At 42.5% G+C, this 13,278-nt stretch overlaps 1 protein-coding gene across 1 annotated transcript in view; it reads right to left on the reverse strand.

Moving 5' to 3' along the window:
- Positions 1 to 984: 984 nt before the first annotated feature.
- aff1 (AF4/FMR2 family, member 1) overlaps positions 985 to 13,278 on the reverse strand; it is a 31,727-nt gene continuing 19,433 nt past the window's right edge. Inside the window, exons 6-19 of the mRNA XM_080017429.1 lie at positions 10,821 to 10,857; positions 8,524 to 8,581; positions 7,928 to 8,069; positions 6,839 to 7,810; positions 6,616 to 6,707; positions 6,088 to 6,313; positions 5,763 to 5,854; positions 5,359 to 5,422; positions 5,129 to 5,265; positions 4,840 to 4,911; positions 4,618 to 4,711; positions 4,215 to 4,246; positions 3,869 to 4,095; positions 985 to 3,428 (exon numbers count right to left, since the gene is read on the reverse strand). Coding sequence (XP_079873555.1) covers positions 3,304 to 3,428; positions 3,869 to 4,095; positions 4,215 to 4,246; positions 4,618 to 4,711; positions 4,840 to 4,911; positions 5,129 to 5,265; positions 5,359 to 5,422; positions 5,763 to 5,854; positions 6,088 to 6,313; positions 6,616 to 6,707; positions 6,839 to 7,810; positions 7,928 to 8,069; positions 8,524 to 8,581; positions 10,821 to 10,857 — 2,370 coding nt within the window. The 3' untranslated portion in view covers positions 985 to 3,303. The remainder of the gene's footprint in view (positions 3,429 to 3,868; positions 4,096 to 4,214; positions 4,247 to 4,617; positions 4,712 to 4,839; positions 4,912 to 5,128; positions 5,266 to 5,358; positions 5,423 to 5,762; positions 5,855 to 6,087; positions 6,314 to 6,615; positions 6,708 to 6,838; positions 7,811 to 7,927; positions 8,070 to 8,523; positions 8,582 to 10,820; positions 10,858 to 13,278) is intronic.

A 13,278-nucleotide genomic window follows, 5' to 3' on the forward strand; every position in this document is an offset into this window, starting at 1 on the left:
GCCGCCACCGCCAATGTAAGCGTCGCAGGGCATGTATTGGTACAAACGTGTTTTACAGCATTCACTCACTTTCACCTGAAGATCAGCTGATTTCAGATCTGATTTCTGATCAGATCAGATCTCAGCTGAATGATATTAAAAAAAAAAAAAAAACACTTTTTTCAGACTATGCTACAGATGAAGGAGGTGGAATTATTACCACAGACGCTCCACCTGTCAGCAGTGAGTACAGCACAAAAACGTTTTGTTTTTTTCCCATTTGCATTAAACCCTACTGACCTTCCTGCCTGTCTTCCCCCAGATGTTGGGATGGTACTGGGCATCGTCGCAGGCCTCGCGGTGGTTGCCGCGGCCCTCGGAGCGCTGTTCTACTTCTACAGTTTCCGAGGCATGAAGCTCAGCGGTCTGAGCCTGCCCACCAAGGCACCCGCTAAAGTTGAAGTAGGTCATAATACACACGTCGTCAACCAAAAAGGATTTCATGAAAATAACTATTATACCTCACTTTCAGGTCGTCAGTTCCCAAATAATTGTACCCTCGGCCCATTTCAGACCCCACAGTGACGATATATCTAAAAATATCGGGGCACCAAAATAACAAAACAATGGCATTCTTTGTTTACATGTTTCTCTTCCGTCCGCAGCCTGCCTTCAACAACCCCAACTTCGGAGGAGAATCAGACACATGAAATGAATCAGACTTTTGTAAAATATAATGGCTGTCATGGAACAGCGATGCCGCGATGGGAGAGCCTGCTCTTGCGGCCAATCTGTAATGACTTGTTTCTGATGAAGATTTGGACTCGCTCGTGTTGTAAATATTGTAATACCATGACAATAAAAGATGAAAAGTGCTCTGCATCCTCTCTAAGGTTTTAAGAGTGAATCACAACTTCAAAAGGCGAGACCAAGGAGACATTTTCACAGACATGTGCATTCACTCAGAGACAGTGATTTGCAATCAGTGTTTATTCAACTCTGTACATTGCAACTCAAGGCTATTTACATGATTTTGCAAAAAAAAAAAAAAAAAAAAAGTACAAAACTTGTCACCACTTTTTTACCTTGGTAGATTATTGGTAGCTATAAAGGGTTTTCCAGAGTAAAGTATAAATACGATGAAACGGGCTGAAATGGCACGCGGCACACAGGACTGAATCCAGATGTTTGACTTGGAATGACAATGCTGAGGTAGGGCAGGAGGAAAATCACTTCCATATACGTTTCACATCAAAACAATCCAATCCATGGTTCAGATGAATATTTGAATAATTCCTGGTCAAACATATGTTGCGATTCCTGCGGTTGCCCTTTTATCAGTGTACTACACTAGAGGTTTCTACAAGCAGTGCACAGTAAGACCCACCCAATCCACTTGTAACAAATGTTGAACGATTCGATTAAAAATCCGAATGATCACGTCTGAACAGAGATACGTTTTGGGTTTACAGATGTCGCGTCGCCTGTGTATTGTACGAAGCGGTTTCCTTACGCGGCGTTGACACCATTTGATGACAAGTTGATCCACAAAGAAGCAACAACAAGCTCCTTTATTGCTTGGAATTTAGGGTTTTACAAGACGTTTAAGAGGAGCACAGCCGTGTGTCTCCTAAAAACTTGGGATTTTAGTTTTGTCCGTCAAACGGTAAAAGAAAAATACAAAAGTGCAAGACATTGTTTATGCTGGCCTACAATCCTGCACATCAACAATAAAACTTTTTGAAATGTAAAAATACAAGTGGGTAAGATGCATCATTGACATTTTTCAGTGCAAAACTGAAATTAAGACAAAAAAAAAAAAAAAAAAACAGACTTACACATAATGGGTAAACAAGATAGTTCCATTCTACTTCAGGACCGAATAAATTAAGAAATACACAACATAAATCGAGGGATCCAAAAGGGAACCGCGGTTCGACTTGAAAAGGCCAGTGCACCAAAAACTTTTTTCGATGTGAGAAGGCAGATGCAGCTCAACAGATCCAAGGTGAGGAGATTTTCCTGTCTCCCAATGAAAAACCAAAAAAAAAACAACGTATCCAATAAGCCCAGTCCGATCCTCTGTGCCATAAAACATTTCTTCCATTGGTTTTATATTAAATTAAAAAAAAACAAAAAAAAAAAACAACCAAGTAGGAATGGGTAAGTGCAGCCTTCTAAATAGCAAAAAGAAATAAAGACGATGCGTCGGATGTGTCGTCTTAACAAAATGACCAGGCACTAAACGATGGAGGGCACGGAGTTAAATATTATGTAAGCGCGACGGCCGCCGACCTGATCACCTCTATGATAAAACATTAGAGTAAGTAAGGCACGTTTTTCCCGTGGTGCAAAATTCATAAAAAAAAAAAATAATAATAATAATAATAATATGATTTAACCTTCGACAACTGAAGAGGTGCTTCCCAATAACCTGAGCTCCTCAAGTCTGACGACGCTAGTTCTTACTTTCCGAAAGGAATTCAACAGATGAGATAATATAAGTGTTTATCGCTTTTACAAAATACTTTCTTGCCCATGACAAAAAAAAAATATATATATATATAAATAGAACAAAAAAAAATAATAATAATAATTCAATCCTCACTCCAAACCAAATGCATCTTAAATGATTTTTTTTTTTTTCCCCCCTCCAAAAACTGGCGGACCTTTCGTGTCAACATCCAGAAGGCATTTCATTAGGGAATACCATATTCCATAGCGGAAAACTGTTTGATCATCATTTAAAAGGTTAGGGAAACCAAGTAGACACTAAACCTGACACTATTCTGGGATGGCGTGGGCACCTTTGTTCTCCAGTTATAACCCAGGGCCACGCAAACATTATTGTTATTGTTTTTTTTTTAAATAACTACTTTTGTTCTCTGCCTCACGAAAATGAAGGAAAAGAATCGTGTGTTGATGGATACTGATATGAATGATATCGTGTTGTCTTTACTTGCATGAAGAGCAGCTCTGTACGGATCTTGTGAGCGACATGGAAAAAGGTGTAGCTTGCATTTCTAGATTCCTCCATCTGAAGACACAGGCATCCCATAATCAAACCGGTTTCACTGACCTTGGTCAGCGCTCGGCGGTAGTTTGCCATATGATGTCAAGGAAATGAGGAGCGATGTAGGTGTAAAGGGAGCAAAAATAATAATAATAATAATAATAATAATGATAATAATAATAAGTACATTATCCAAAGCTGTCTCACTGCCGTGCGCTCCCAGTTTTGTAGTAAACTGAGAACAAACGTGAAGCGATGTGGCAACAGGCACCAACACTCGCGGCCGCGGCGGGGCGTTGAGGGTCCGCCGGCTACTTTACATTTTGACTTTCCAGTCGGAGCCAGTGCAGGGCCTGCCTGGTGTATCGCACCAGGGAGCTCATACTGGACGTCAGGCTCAACGGCCCCATCGCCCGCTCCAGCTCCGACTGCAAACCTGGGGTACACACACAAAAAAAATAAAAATAAAAATGATGACTATTTTTGGTTTTAACGAAAAGTCTTGTATTTAAACAGCAGAGTGTATATTATTATAACATCCACAATTATGTAATTGGGTTAGTTATTAGCAGTAAGATGACTACGACCAACCCACTATGGGTCTAGATGAACCAATGGCATAAGCAACACGTTCTTAGTTAGGTCTACGTACTAGAGAAGCAAGGAACAAATATTTAATGCAAATTAGTTTTAAGCATTATTATTATTAATTACGGTGTATGTTTTAGAAAGTTTATTTTTGAGCACCAACTCAAAGTACAACGTTTTGTTTTGTTGTACTTTTTTGAAACTTTAAAAGATACTTCTTTTTTTAACTCTTAAATCGTATTACCCTATTATATATTCAAACACGTCATCACAGAGCTCCCCTCTTACCGCTGCCTCTGCGCGCCAGCTGCTCCGCCTGCTCCCACGCGTCCTGCGAGCTCAGGAACAGGGCCGTGATGTTGACGTAGGTGAAGGTGATCTGGTGGATGAGCTTGGGGATGGCGACCGTGCCGCCGGCGGGGCCCTTGGCCGGCCCCCCGGCGGGGCCGTGGTGGGACCCCCCGGCGCCGGCCGGGGAGGGCGTGTCGGGCCCGGGGGACGGGGCGTCCGCGCTCCTAAAGGCCGACGGAGACGACGCAAGCGTCAGTCGGTTCGTATTGTACGAGTGAAATCTGAGGTACGTCAGCTCCGTGTGGTGGAGAAACAAAAAAGTAAAATGACGCCGACTACTTACAGGCATGGATCCCGTGCTGGCTTAGCAGAGTTCTAAAATTTTTTTTAAATAAAATATTAGTGCTTAATTTAAATGGCATAACTACTTATACATGATACCACATACTGATAATAAACAATATTTAGTATTACATTACTAAAGGTTAAAAGTAAGAAAAACATTTTGTTTTTGATTTGTTTTTCTGTGTGTAATGTATTGTCTCATCCTGTTTTTATGTATCGCTGTATTTTACTATGTGATTTATTTTTTTCTGTGTGTCTGAGTACCTTGAAAAGTCCTCGACAAATCAAATGTATTATTGTAACTATGAGAGCATGAATGTATGTTCATGACTCACACATGAACAACACAAAGGCAAATGAGAATAATATGATTATATACTGTGTATAAATAAAAGTATTACCTTAAAGTGATTATTGAGGGTCTTTGAATACTTGGACGCAAGTTTGTGTTTACAGCGGAACATGGCCATCTGCAGAAACGACTGGCACTTCATACTGGTGGACGGGAAAACATTTTGGATATGGATCGTTCATGTTCAGTAAGAAAAAACATTCTTAATCACAACTCTGCAGCATGTGTAGTATGTAGTACGTCAGCTAAATCTGCTGCTTGTGTTACGCACCAAAGCACTATAAAGTCGTTTTCCGAGGGCTGCGGAGACGGCTCCTTCCAGTTCTTCAGTTTAAGTACGAATCTGTGGTTTAAAAAAAAACAAAAACAAACAAAAAAAAAAAAAAAACACCAAAGCTTTACTCAAGGACAACGTCCATGCTTCATGCAAAACCCTAGAGGTATGCGCTTTTAACGCGGAGTAACGTGTGAACATGTAATCAAACGCTTCCGCGCGAGACCAAGTGAGGAGATAAGCAGGGCACGGGTCCAAAAGGTCGCGGAGATAAAGCGACACTCACTTAATAAGGTCCACCGTGTCCTCAAACATTGAGTAAGACGACTTTGACGTCTGGGGATCCATCTCCATGGCAACGCCACTCTCCACAAAGAACATGGCGGCATCCAGATAGTCGTAGCCTTTACTGACCTTATCAGGCTGGAGGGGAAAAGAAAAACACGTTGTGTTGCGTGGCCTGGCAAGCACGCGCTGAGACGGGTGAGTGGATGTCGTCTCCTAGAGAAACGGTACCTCTGCGTCGGCTTTGTGCTTCAGCTTCTTGGCCTCCTTTATGTAATGCTTCACAGGATAACGCCTAGACAATCAGAGTATCAGTGCAGGCACTTCTTTTTTTTTTTTTTTTTAATTATATAGCTGTGACAGAACATACAAGCTATGGATATACATAAACATCTGGGTACAGAGCCGTTCGGGTGTTTTTATACCAAGTGGGTACAAAGGATCTTAATTTCTCAAATCGTAACGTGGGAAGGATTAAAATAAATAAATAAATAAATACATAAATAAATGTAAAAAAGAAACCAAAACTATAGCCGAATATCTATAATCTACAATTGAACATGCAAATCGCACACGAACGATGCTTGTTTGGGTGACTGAAGTATGAATGACGGCGCGTGAAGAGTCACTTTTACCGGTCATCGATCCTGAGCAAGGGCCTGGTGGGCGTAGCGCCCCTGGCTGGCTCAACTGAGGGTGGGATGGCAAAGCTGCTCTTTGGGGCCTTCTGTGAGAAATGTAGGGAAGACAGCAGGTAAGAGTATTTTTAAAATGAAATGCCACAAAAAAATGACACACAAAACACAGATAGCAACAGTGACTCCCGACAGTGTGAATATTGATCTCATGCGAATTTGTAACATAGGTATTTGTGCTCATTATCAAGTTAAATACCTGTCCAGTACCCACACTAAAGAGAATCGGCATCACGAGCTGAAGACCAAACATTTATACAGGTACCATTCCGGTTTTGGAGCGCTGTGCGTGTCTCTCGGCGCTCCTCTTGTGCTTGGTGGAGCTGCCTCCGCCGTGCTGTGCGTCCAGGCCGGACTCCTTGGTTTCACTGGAGACGGACCTTTTCTTCCCCGAGGCTTTGGTGGGGACCCGGGCCACCGGCGGCTCCTGCCAGGCCACGGGAGGCTTCTTGGCCTTTTTCTTTTCGCCCGCCGTCAGATCGGTGGAACTTCTGACGGAGTACGGGCCGCAATATTAAAACGTTTATTTACAATCTCACACACAAGAAAAGGGTTGAAGTCACTTATAGTCTCAGAGTTTCTTCTGCATTTCTCTACTTTCTGGTTTGGTCAACGTGATCGTGGAGCGTTTGGCTGATGCTAGGTGCAAATGCGTCGGCCCCATACACTAACCTGCGTGCACGGTGCCCTCGCAAATTTGCAGAAGCATGTCTTGAGGGTCAGATTTAAATCAAGCACAAAAGACCAACGATATGAACCTTTCAGTGTGCATGATTCAGGTGCAAGGACTCACTCAAAATTGGTAGATGCACGACTTGGTGGAATAACTTTGGTTGGTTTCTCCATCTTTTGTTTCTTCCTTGGTGGTTTTTTATCCATCTCTGCCTGAAATACACAAAAACATTCTATACAATACACCACTCTGTATGCATCACATGGACATCAACTAGAAGGAAGCCAGTAATGAGGAGCAGGCTGCATTTTTTTTTCCAAATGGGAAGTCAACTCAAACCTACTGGTCTCGTTTTGTTCTTTTTCGTCGAGGTGGACTTTTTTTGGTGATTTCTCACGGCATCCGGGCCCAGGGTCACTCTTTTGCTCACGCCGGAGATTTCCTCGAGAAAATGGACGACGGGAACCGGGGGGACCCTTGGCAGGAGGCTGAGATCAATCTTCACCCAAAGCGATGTAGCTGAAGGGGCTGGCTTGGCGGAGGGCCGCACATTTTTGCGGGGGTTCTTGTGGACCTTCTGTGAGGCATTCTGAGCCTTGACCTTGACACCGGTAACCTCTACTGGTGGGGCGGGGGACTCGGCGTGTTCGGGTTTGGGGCTGGGAATTGGGTGAATGCAGAGGTTGGGAGAATCCACATGGTAGGAGGGGCACTGGCCCGAAAGCACGGGTGCCACTTTGGGCCTTGTTTTCCCTTTCTGCTTGTCCACGGAGGTGGTCTTAGCAGCCGTCTTACAGTCCTTTTTAGCGTCACTGCCGCCCCTTCTACTCTTGCTGTGCGCCGCTTTTTTCTTAACTTTTGGTCCGTCGCTAAAGGAGGGAGTTCCTTCGAGTGTGTCGACGGCACGCTCAGTCTCCACCTGCGATGGCGCGTGGCGGTTCTTCGGGTTCAGGGCCTGGGCTTGCTTGGAGGCGTGCCAGTTGTGAACGGTTTTCCCATGGCCGCCGGAATTGGCGTCAGAAGAGTTTGTATTGTGGGGTTTGTGACTTCGCTGGTCATTGCAGAACCTCGGGGGGTTTTCGGCATGGTTGTCACTCAGCTCCTGTAGGGTAGAAACGTGCGACTTAAACACCCTTGCGGGTTTTGTCACTTCTCCATTGGCGGGTCTGGGTGACGGCGAGGACAGTAGCCGCTTGCAAGCGGGGCTGTTTGACACGAGAACATCACAATGACTTTCTGTGGTAGAGTTTTGCTGGCTGGACCTGATCCAGTTCACCAGTTGCCAATCGCTGTGGGTCGCAGGAGGAACATCCATCTACAACGAGTAAATAAGAGGCTGAGCTGAAAACAACAGAAGGCAAACACCAAAAGAAAAGAGAACACATCGGATCCCCAAATGAACACATAGATGATACATTTATCCTTAGATTACCTTGATCTGAGGTGGGCTGTCCCTGAGGGATTGAGGGGGCTCCTGCTTAGAGCCCTCATTATCCGACTCTGTTCCTGAGCTGCTCTCCGAGTCACTGGAACTGGCTGACTCCACCCCACTGGAATGTGTTGCTTCAACCATACTACAACACAGACAAACGAAAGGCAAAAATGAATCCCCCTCACAAGGATAACTACATCAGCTCAGCCAAGGAAGTATATTCAGAATGTTCTTCTGAAATTAGCTGGAAATTGCAATTACATGGTAATTTCTTTAGATTTACTTAAGGTTAACTGCTTGAGACATCCGAAATACACTCAACAATTGGTCCCGCAAACACCCTTTGAATGGTAACTGAACTATTGTCAGTAAAATTGTGTGACGAATGTTTAGTCACACCCCTTTCTCCATTTGTTAAACAAACAGAATGATCAATATGTTTTAACTGATGAATCCATAACTGCAGTCAGGGCATTTTTTTTTATTTATTTATTTTTTTAACGTAGCATAATCCTTATACATTGGCTCAAATGAACAATCAGTGCTACCTCTGAAACTGCAGTAGAATATTTTAGAATTTGTTTAGACACACTTACAATGCAGAGCTCTGCTGATTGTTGTAGGATGGTGCTGTAGGAGGGCAATCATAGTTTTCTGAGAAAGAAAAGATAAAATGTTAGATCAATAACTCGACTTAAATGTGAATATCAGCAAATATTTCCCAAAAGCATATTTCTAGTACCACTAGTGCCATATGACTGGCACTTTGAAATAGAATCCAGATAGTAAATATGCAATTCTGACACACTATTAGTGTGTCAAAATCCAATATTTTGGAAAATTGATGTCCTTGGTATCAAGTGATCCATGTATACAGGTCTTGTGTCTGCATCGACTACTGCATAGCCTAAAGTCCACATATTACCTTTCCATAAATGTTTAAAGGAAATGGATAGAAACCTGAAATATTTTGAGATAATTTAAAAATAATTTCTGCAAATACATTGCTCACCCATGGATTTTCAGTTGGATTCAATTTAATTGCAAATACCAGCCACCATGGTAGATTGTTTGGTTTGTGGAGGAAAGCTATTTTTCCATTCCAAGTTCCATTGAGATCAATAAAATGATGTTATAAGACTGCCCCATACATTTAAATAGAGTAAAAATTGGGGATTTAGACCACTTAAGAATAAGTGACTGAACTATTTTAGACCAATGGGGAAAAGTCCTTCAGTCCTTAAAACTAAAAATACTTTCAGAGACAGACGCAACATTGTCGTTTCAAAGCAATGTTAAAGGACAAATAGACAAACAAATTTGGAAATTTGCCTCCGTTTCCAATTATTAAAAAAGCCCCCCTCTCCAATTTCATTTGTCATGAATATATTTGATGAATACATTTAGTGTAGCGTAGCATGCAAGAATAAATGTACCGTATTTTCACGACCAAAAGGCGCACCGTACTAAAAGGCGCAGTCTCAGTTATGTGTGCCATTACTGTATTTAACACACACATAAGGCGCACCGGATTATAGGGCGCGGGTTTTATATACCGGTACATATCCTCTACTACGTTTAAATACCTCTACTGCGTATTTAAAAATAGAGCGGGAGCAAAACTGAGTATGTTTGTGCTTTATTCATGTATATATTACAAAGTATTAATCAAACCCATCGAAGTCATCATCCTCTGTTTCTGAATTAAACAGCTGCGCTAAATCAGACATGCCAGTTTCCCCTTCTTCGCTGTCAGAGTCACTTTCCGTGCCGTGCGGCTCCTCGGAAATGATGCCGGCTTTTGCGAAAGCTCGAACAACAGTGCCAGCAGACACGTTAGCCCAAGCATCTACAATCCATCCGCAAACTGTGGCGTAACTTGCCCGGCGCTGCCTTCCACTTTTCGTGAAACTGTGGTCTCCGTCGGTCATCCATCGCTCCCACGCCGCTCGCAGCCTTACTTTGAACGACCGGTTCACACCGATGTCGAGCGGTTGAAGTTCCTTTGTCAGACCTCCCGGAATAACAGCAAGCACAGCGTTCATTTGTTTCACCTTGTTTTTCACATCGGCTGTGAGATGGGCACGCATGGAGTCACAGATTAACAGCGATGGTGATGCGTGGAAAAAACCACCTGGTCTCCTTACATACACCTCCCTCAGCCACTCTTTCATCATCTCCTCATCCACCAGCCCTTTTCATTTGCCTTAATAACGACTCCAGCTGGAAAAGTCTCTTTAGGCAAAGTCTTTCTCTTAAAAATCACCATAGGCGGCAGTTTCTGTCCATTTGCGTGGCAGCCAAGCACAACAGTAAACGACGCCTTTTCATACCCCGTTGTGCGTATCGCTACCGTGCTGGTCCCCTTCTTCTCCACCATGTGATTCACCGGGATGTCGAAAGTGAGCGGCACCTCGTCCATGTTGGTGATGTGGCTTGGCTGGATGCGTTTGTCGGCGATGTGTTTGCTGCAGTAGGAGTGGAAGCTCGCCAGCTTTTCATTATAATCCGCCGGACGTTGCTGCGCTACTGTAGTCCTGGTCCGGATGGAAAAATGGCACCGTTTCATAAAACGAAAGCACCACGACGGACCTCCTTGAAAATGTTCAATTTTAATTTCTTCCGCTAGCGTTACTGCTTTTAGTCGAACAGTGACCGTCGAAACGCTCGCCCCACTCGTTCTTTGCTCGATGATCCACCGCTCGAGTCTCTCCTCCAAGTCGGGCCACCTCGCCTTATGTCCGCGGAACACACATAGGGCGCACCGCACTATAGGGCGCGCCGCACATTTTGAGGAAAAAAATAGACGTTTATATGCGCCTTATAGTCGCGAAAATACGGTATATAGAATTTTCGCAAGGATGTCCGCCCCTTTAAAGACTTAACCACTTACTTCCTTCTGGATGGGTTGGCTGGACTTTCTCAGCTTCCTGTGAAGGGCACAATAGAAATGTTATCCATCGCTTATCAAAATCAACTTATTCTTTAAGTTTGTGTATATTTCTCAAGTTTTTACACATTTACATTTCAAGGACTATTACCATGAATTGACAATCAAACTCTAAAAATGAAATTTTACATTATGTAACATAAGTACCGTTCACCGAGGTAAATCATTAGTGTAATCACTGGTGGTACAGGCTAAACGGTGCCAGGCCTTTTATAATCATTTTCAGCGACAACGAATATTTGTCAGTCATACAATAAAGAACTTCAATGGTTTCATCCACAGATATGGAATATAACTGATTTCAACCTTGTTTTTAAAAATCTATTTAGGCTTTCCTGATCATGGCTCAGAGTCCATTCTCTTTCTCCTAGCAGCAGTGTCACTCTATAGTTAGATAACAAAAAAAAACAAAACACCCTTTTCTCATGACGAAATACCTTCCAAAACACAAACAAAGGTTGGTTGTTGGGAAACAAGCCAGCTCACAGAACTGGATAGATGGAGTTATGGGGCCTTCAAAATGTTTAGTTCTCAAAACAGTCAATGAGCTTGATTGTTTTTTAGGTTGTAGTGGTCGTTTGAGTAGAGTCAGTGAAACAATTAAGATTGGTTCTCCTGAATTCCTCTTCATAGTTGATATGAGCTGTCAGTTTATTCATTTTAAGTGATTTATTCAAATGCTTCAACATATGTTTCCTTTTTTAGGACTCAAGTGAAATATGTGTTCACAGTCTGGTATTTCAAACATTTGCAGCAGAGTTTTGTCTGAGTTCCTCGATGGCTTTTTGGGTTGTAGATCAGAGAGGAGGGCAATATAGCAGTCAAGCCTGCTAGTAATAAAAGCCTGGAGATCATTTAAGGGCCTTATGTCATATGGAGTCTCCGCAAAATAGAGCTGGGTGTCATACAGATGAAAAAGTACGCTGAAGAGAAGAGGGTCAGGAATAGAGCCTTGTGGAACACCAGGTGTCGTATTATGGCTCTTGGAGAAGACTGAGATTCTCACTGGTTCACTTGTTTGCTTGTCTGACATTACAGTAACACACCAATAGTGTGTGCTGTGTGTGTTAGAATTAAACCAATACTATGCTAAAACTGCAAATTAAGACATAAAAACGCTGCTTTGTAAGCTCTGCTCGGAAAGTGGTCGTACGGGAACATTTAACATTTTTCCAAGTGGAAGGGGAAAGTTTCAGTGCTTCCATTTAGTTCCGAAAGGTCAAAGCAAATCACCAGGTCTATTCTTAGCTTTACCACAAAAGATTTGCACCCCTACGGCAAGCTTTTTTCATCATTTGTCCTAAATGCCCAGAATACATCTGAAACAGTCACCTCTTTCCTCCCATCTGTGAGAGTAAAAAGAACGGTAGGCCTCTATAAGAGCAGCAAACCAATGTGGTTTCAACATGTAGCTGTTGAGCCTGAGCGAAAATACTTTGAGTACCACCACAGTGTAACAGGGAGTCTCTGTGGTGTTTGAGTTACTGCAGCTAAATGACTCCAGTTTCTCACACTGTAGCTGTCTCATAACGAGGCCAATCACATCGTATGTGAACTACTACACCCAACTATATGAAGTAACTTATCTCTTTAGTATATACCCCTTGAAATGCATCCTCTTGTAAAGTTACCGAACATGTTTACCAACTAGAGATGCACCCATTGCAATTTTCTTGGTCGATTCCTATTTCTGATTCTTTTTTTAATAATAATAATAATTAATAACTTAACTAATAACATAAATTTGTATAGCACCTTACAAAGAACCCAAGGTCGCTTTACAGAGTCTGACCTGCAGATTGCGATTTCCGATCTGATGTACGTCGATGATAAATACATCCCGTGATCTGATCACACTCACGTGATAAGACAGCTGCACACACTGACTACCGCTGAGATTGCTGATTTTGACACTGTTATTGTTAATTATTAACTATGGAACAATAATAGAACATGAAACTGTCACTGAGTTCCAATAAAATATAATATGGCACGGTTACCAGTCAAGCCTTTCATCACGAGCTGAGCTCCACTGTGACAGCAATAGACACGCAGTCTACACAATTTTGGAATATTGTCAGGCGACAAATAATTTGTCTAATCTTCTTTGTTTATCTTGAAGTACCTCCAAACAGCCGACATTTTATTTATTTTGCTCTCTTTGTTGTGTCAACTACACAACTACGTTACATTTTGTTGGTATCAGGATTGAGTATTGGAGCATATTTACAAGTACATGGGCGCAGTATCGGGCATGTCAATTTGACCTGCACAAAATCAGATATATCTGACACCGATCGGCCTTGAAAACCAGCCAATTCTGGTCACCAGCCGATCGATCAGTGATTCTCACATTTTATATTGTTAACATTACGGTCACATTTTTGTGCTTTATCATAAC

The sequence above is a fragment of the Zeus faber genome, assembly GCF_960531495.2.
Source record: "Zeus faber genome assembly, chromosome: 17".
NCBI classification, from domain to species: Eukaryota; Metazoa; Chordata; class Actinopteri; order Zeiformes; family Zeidae; genus Zeus; species Zeus faber.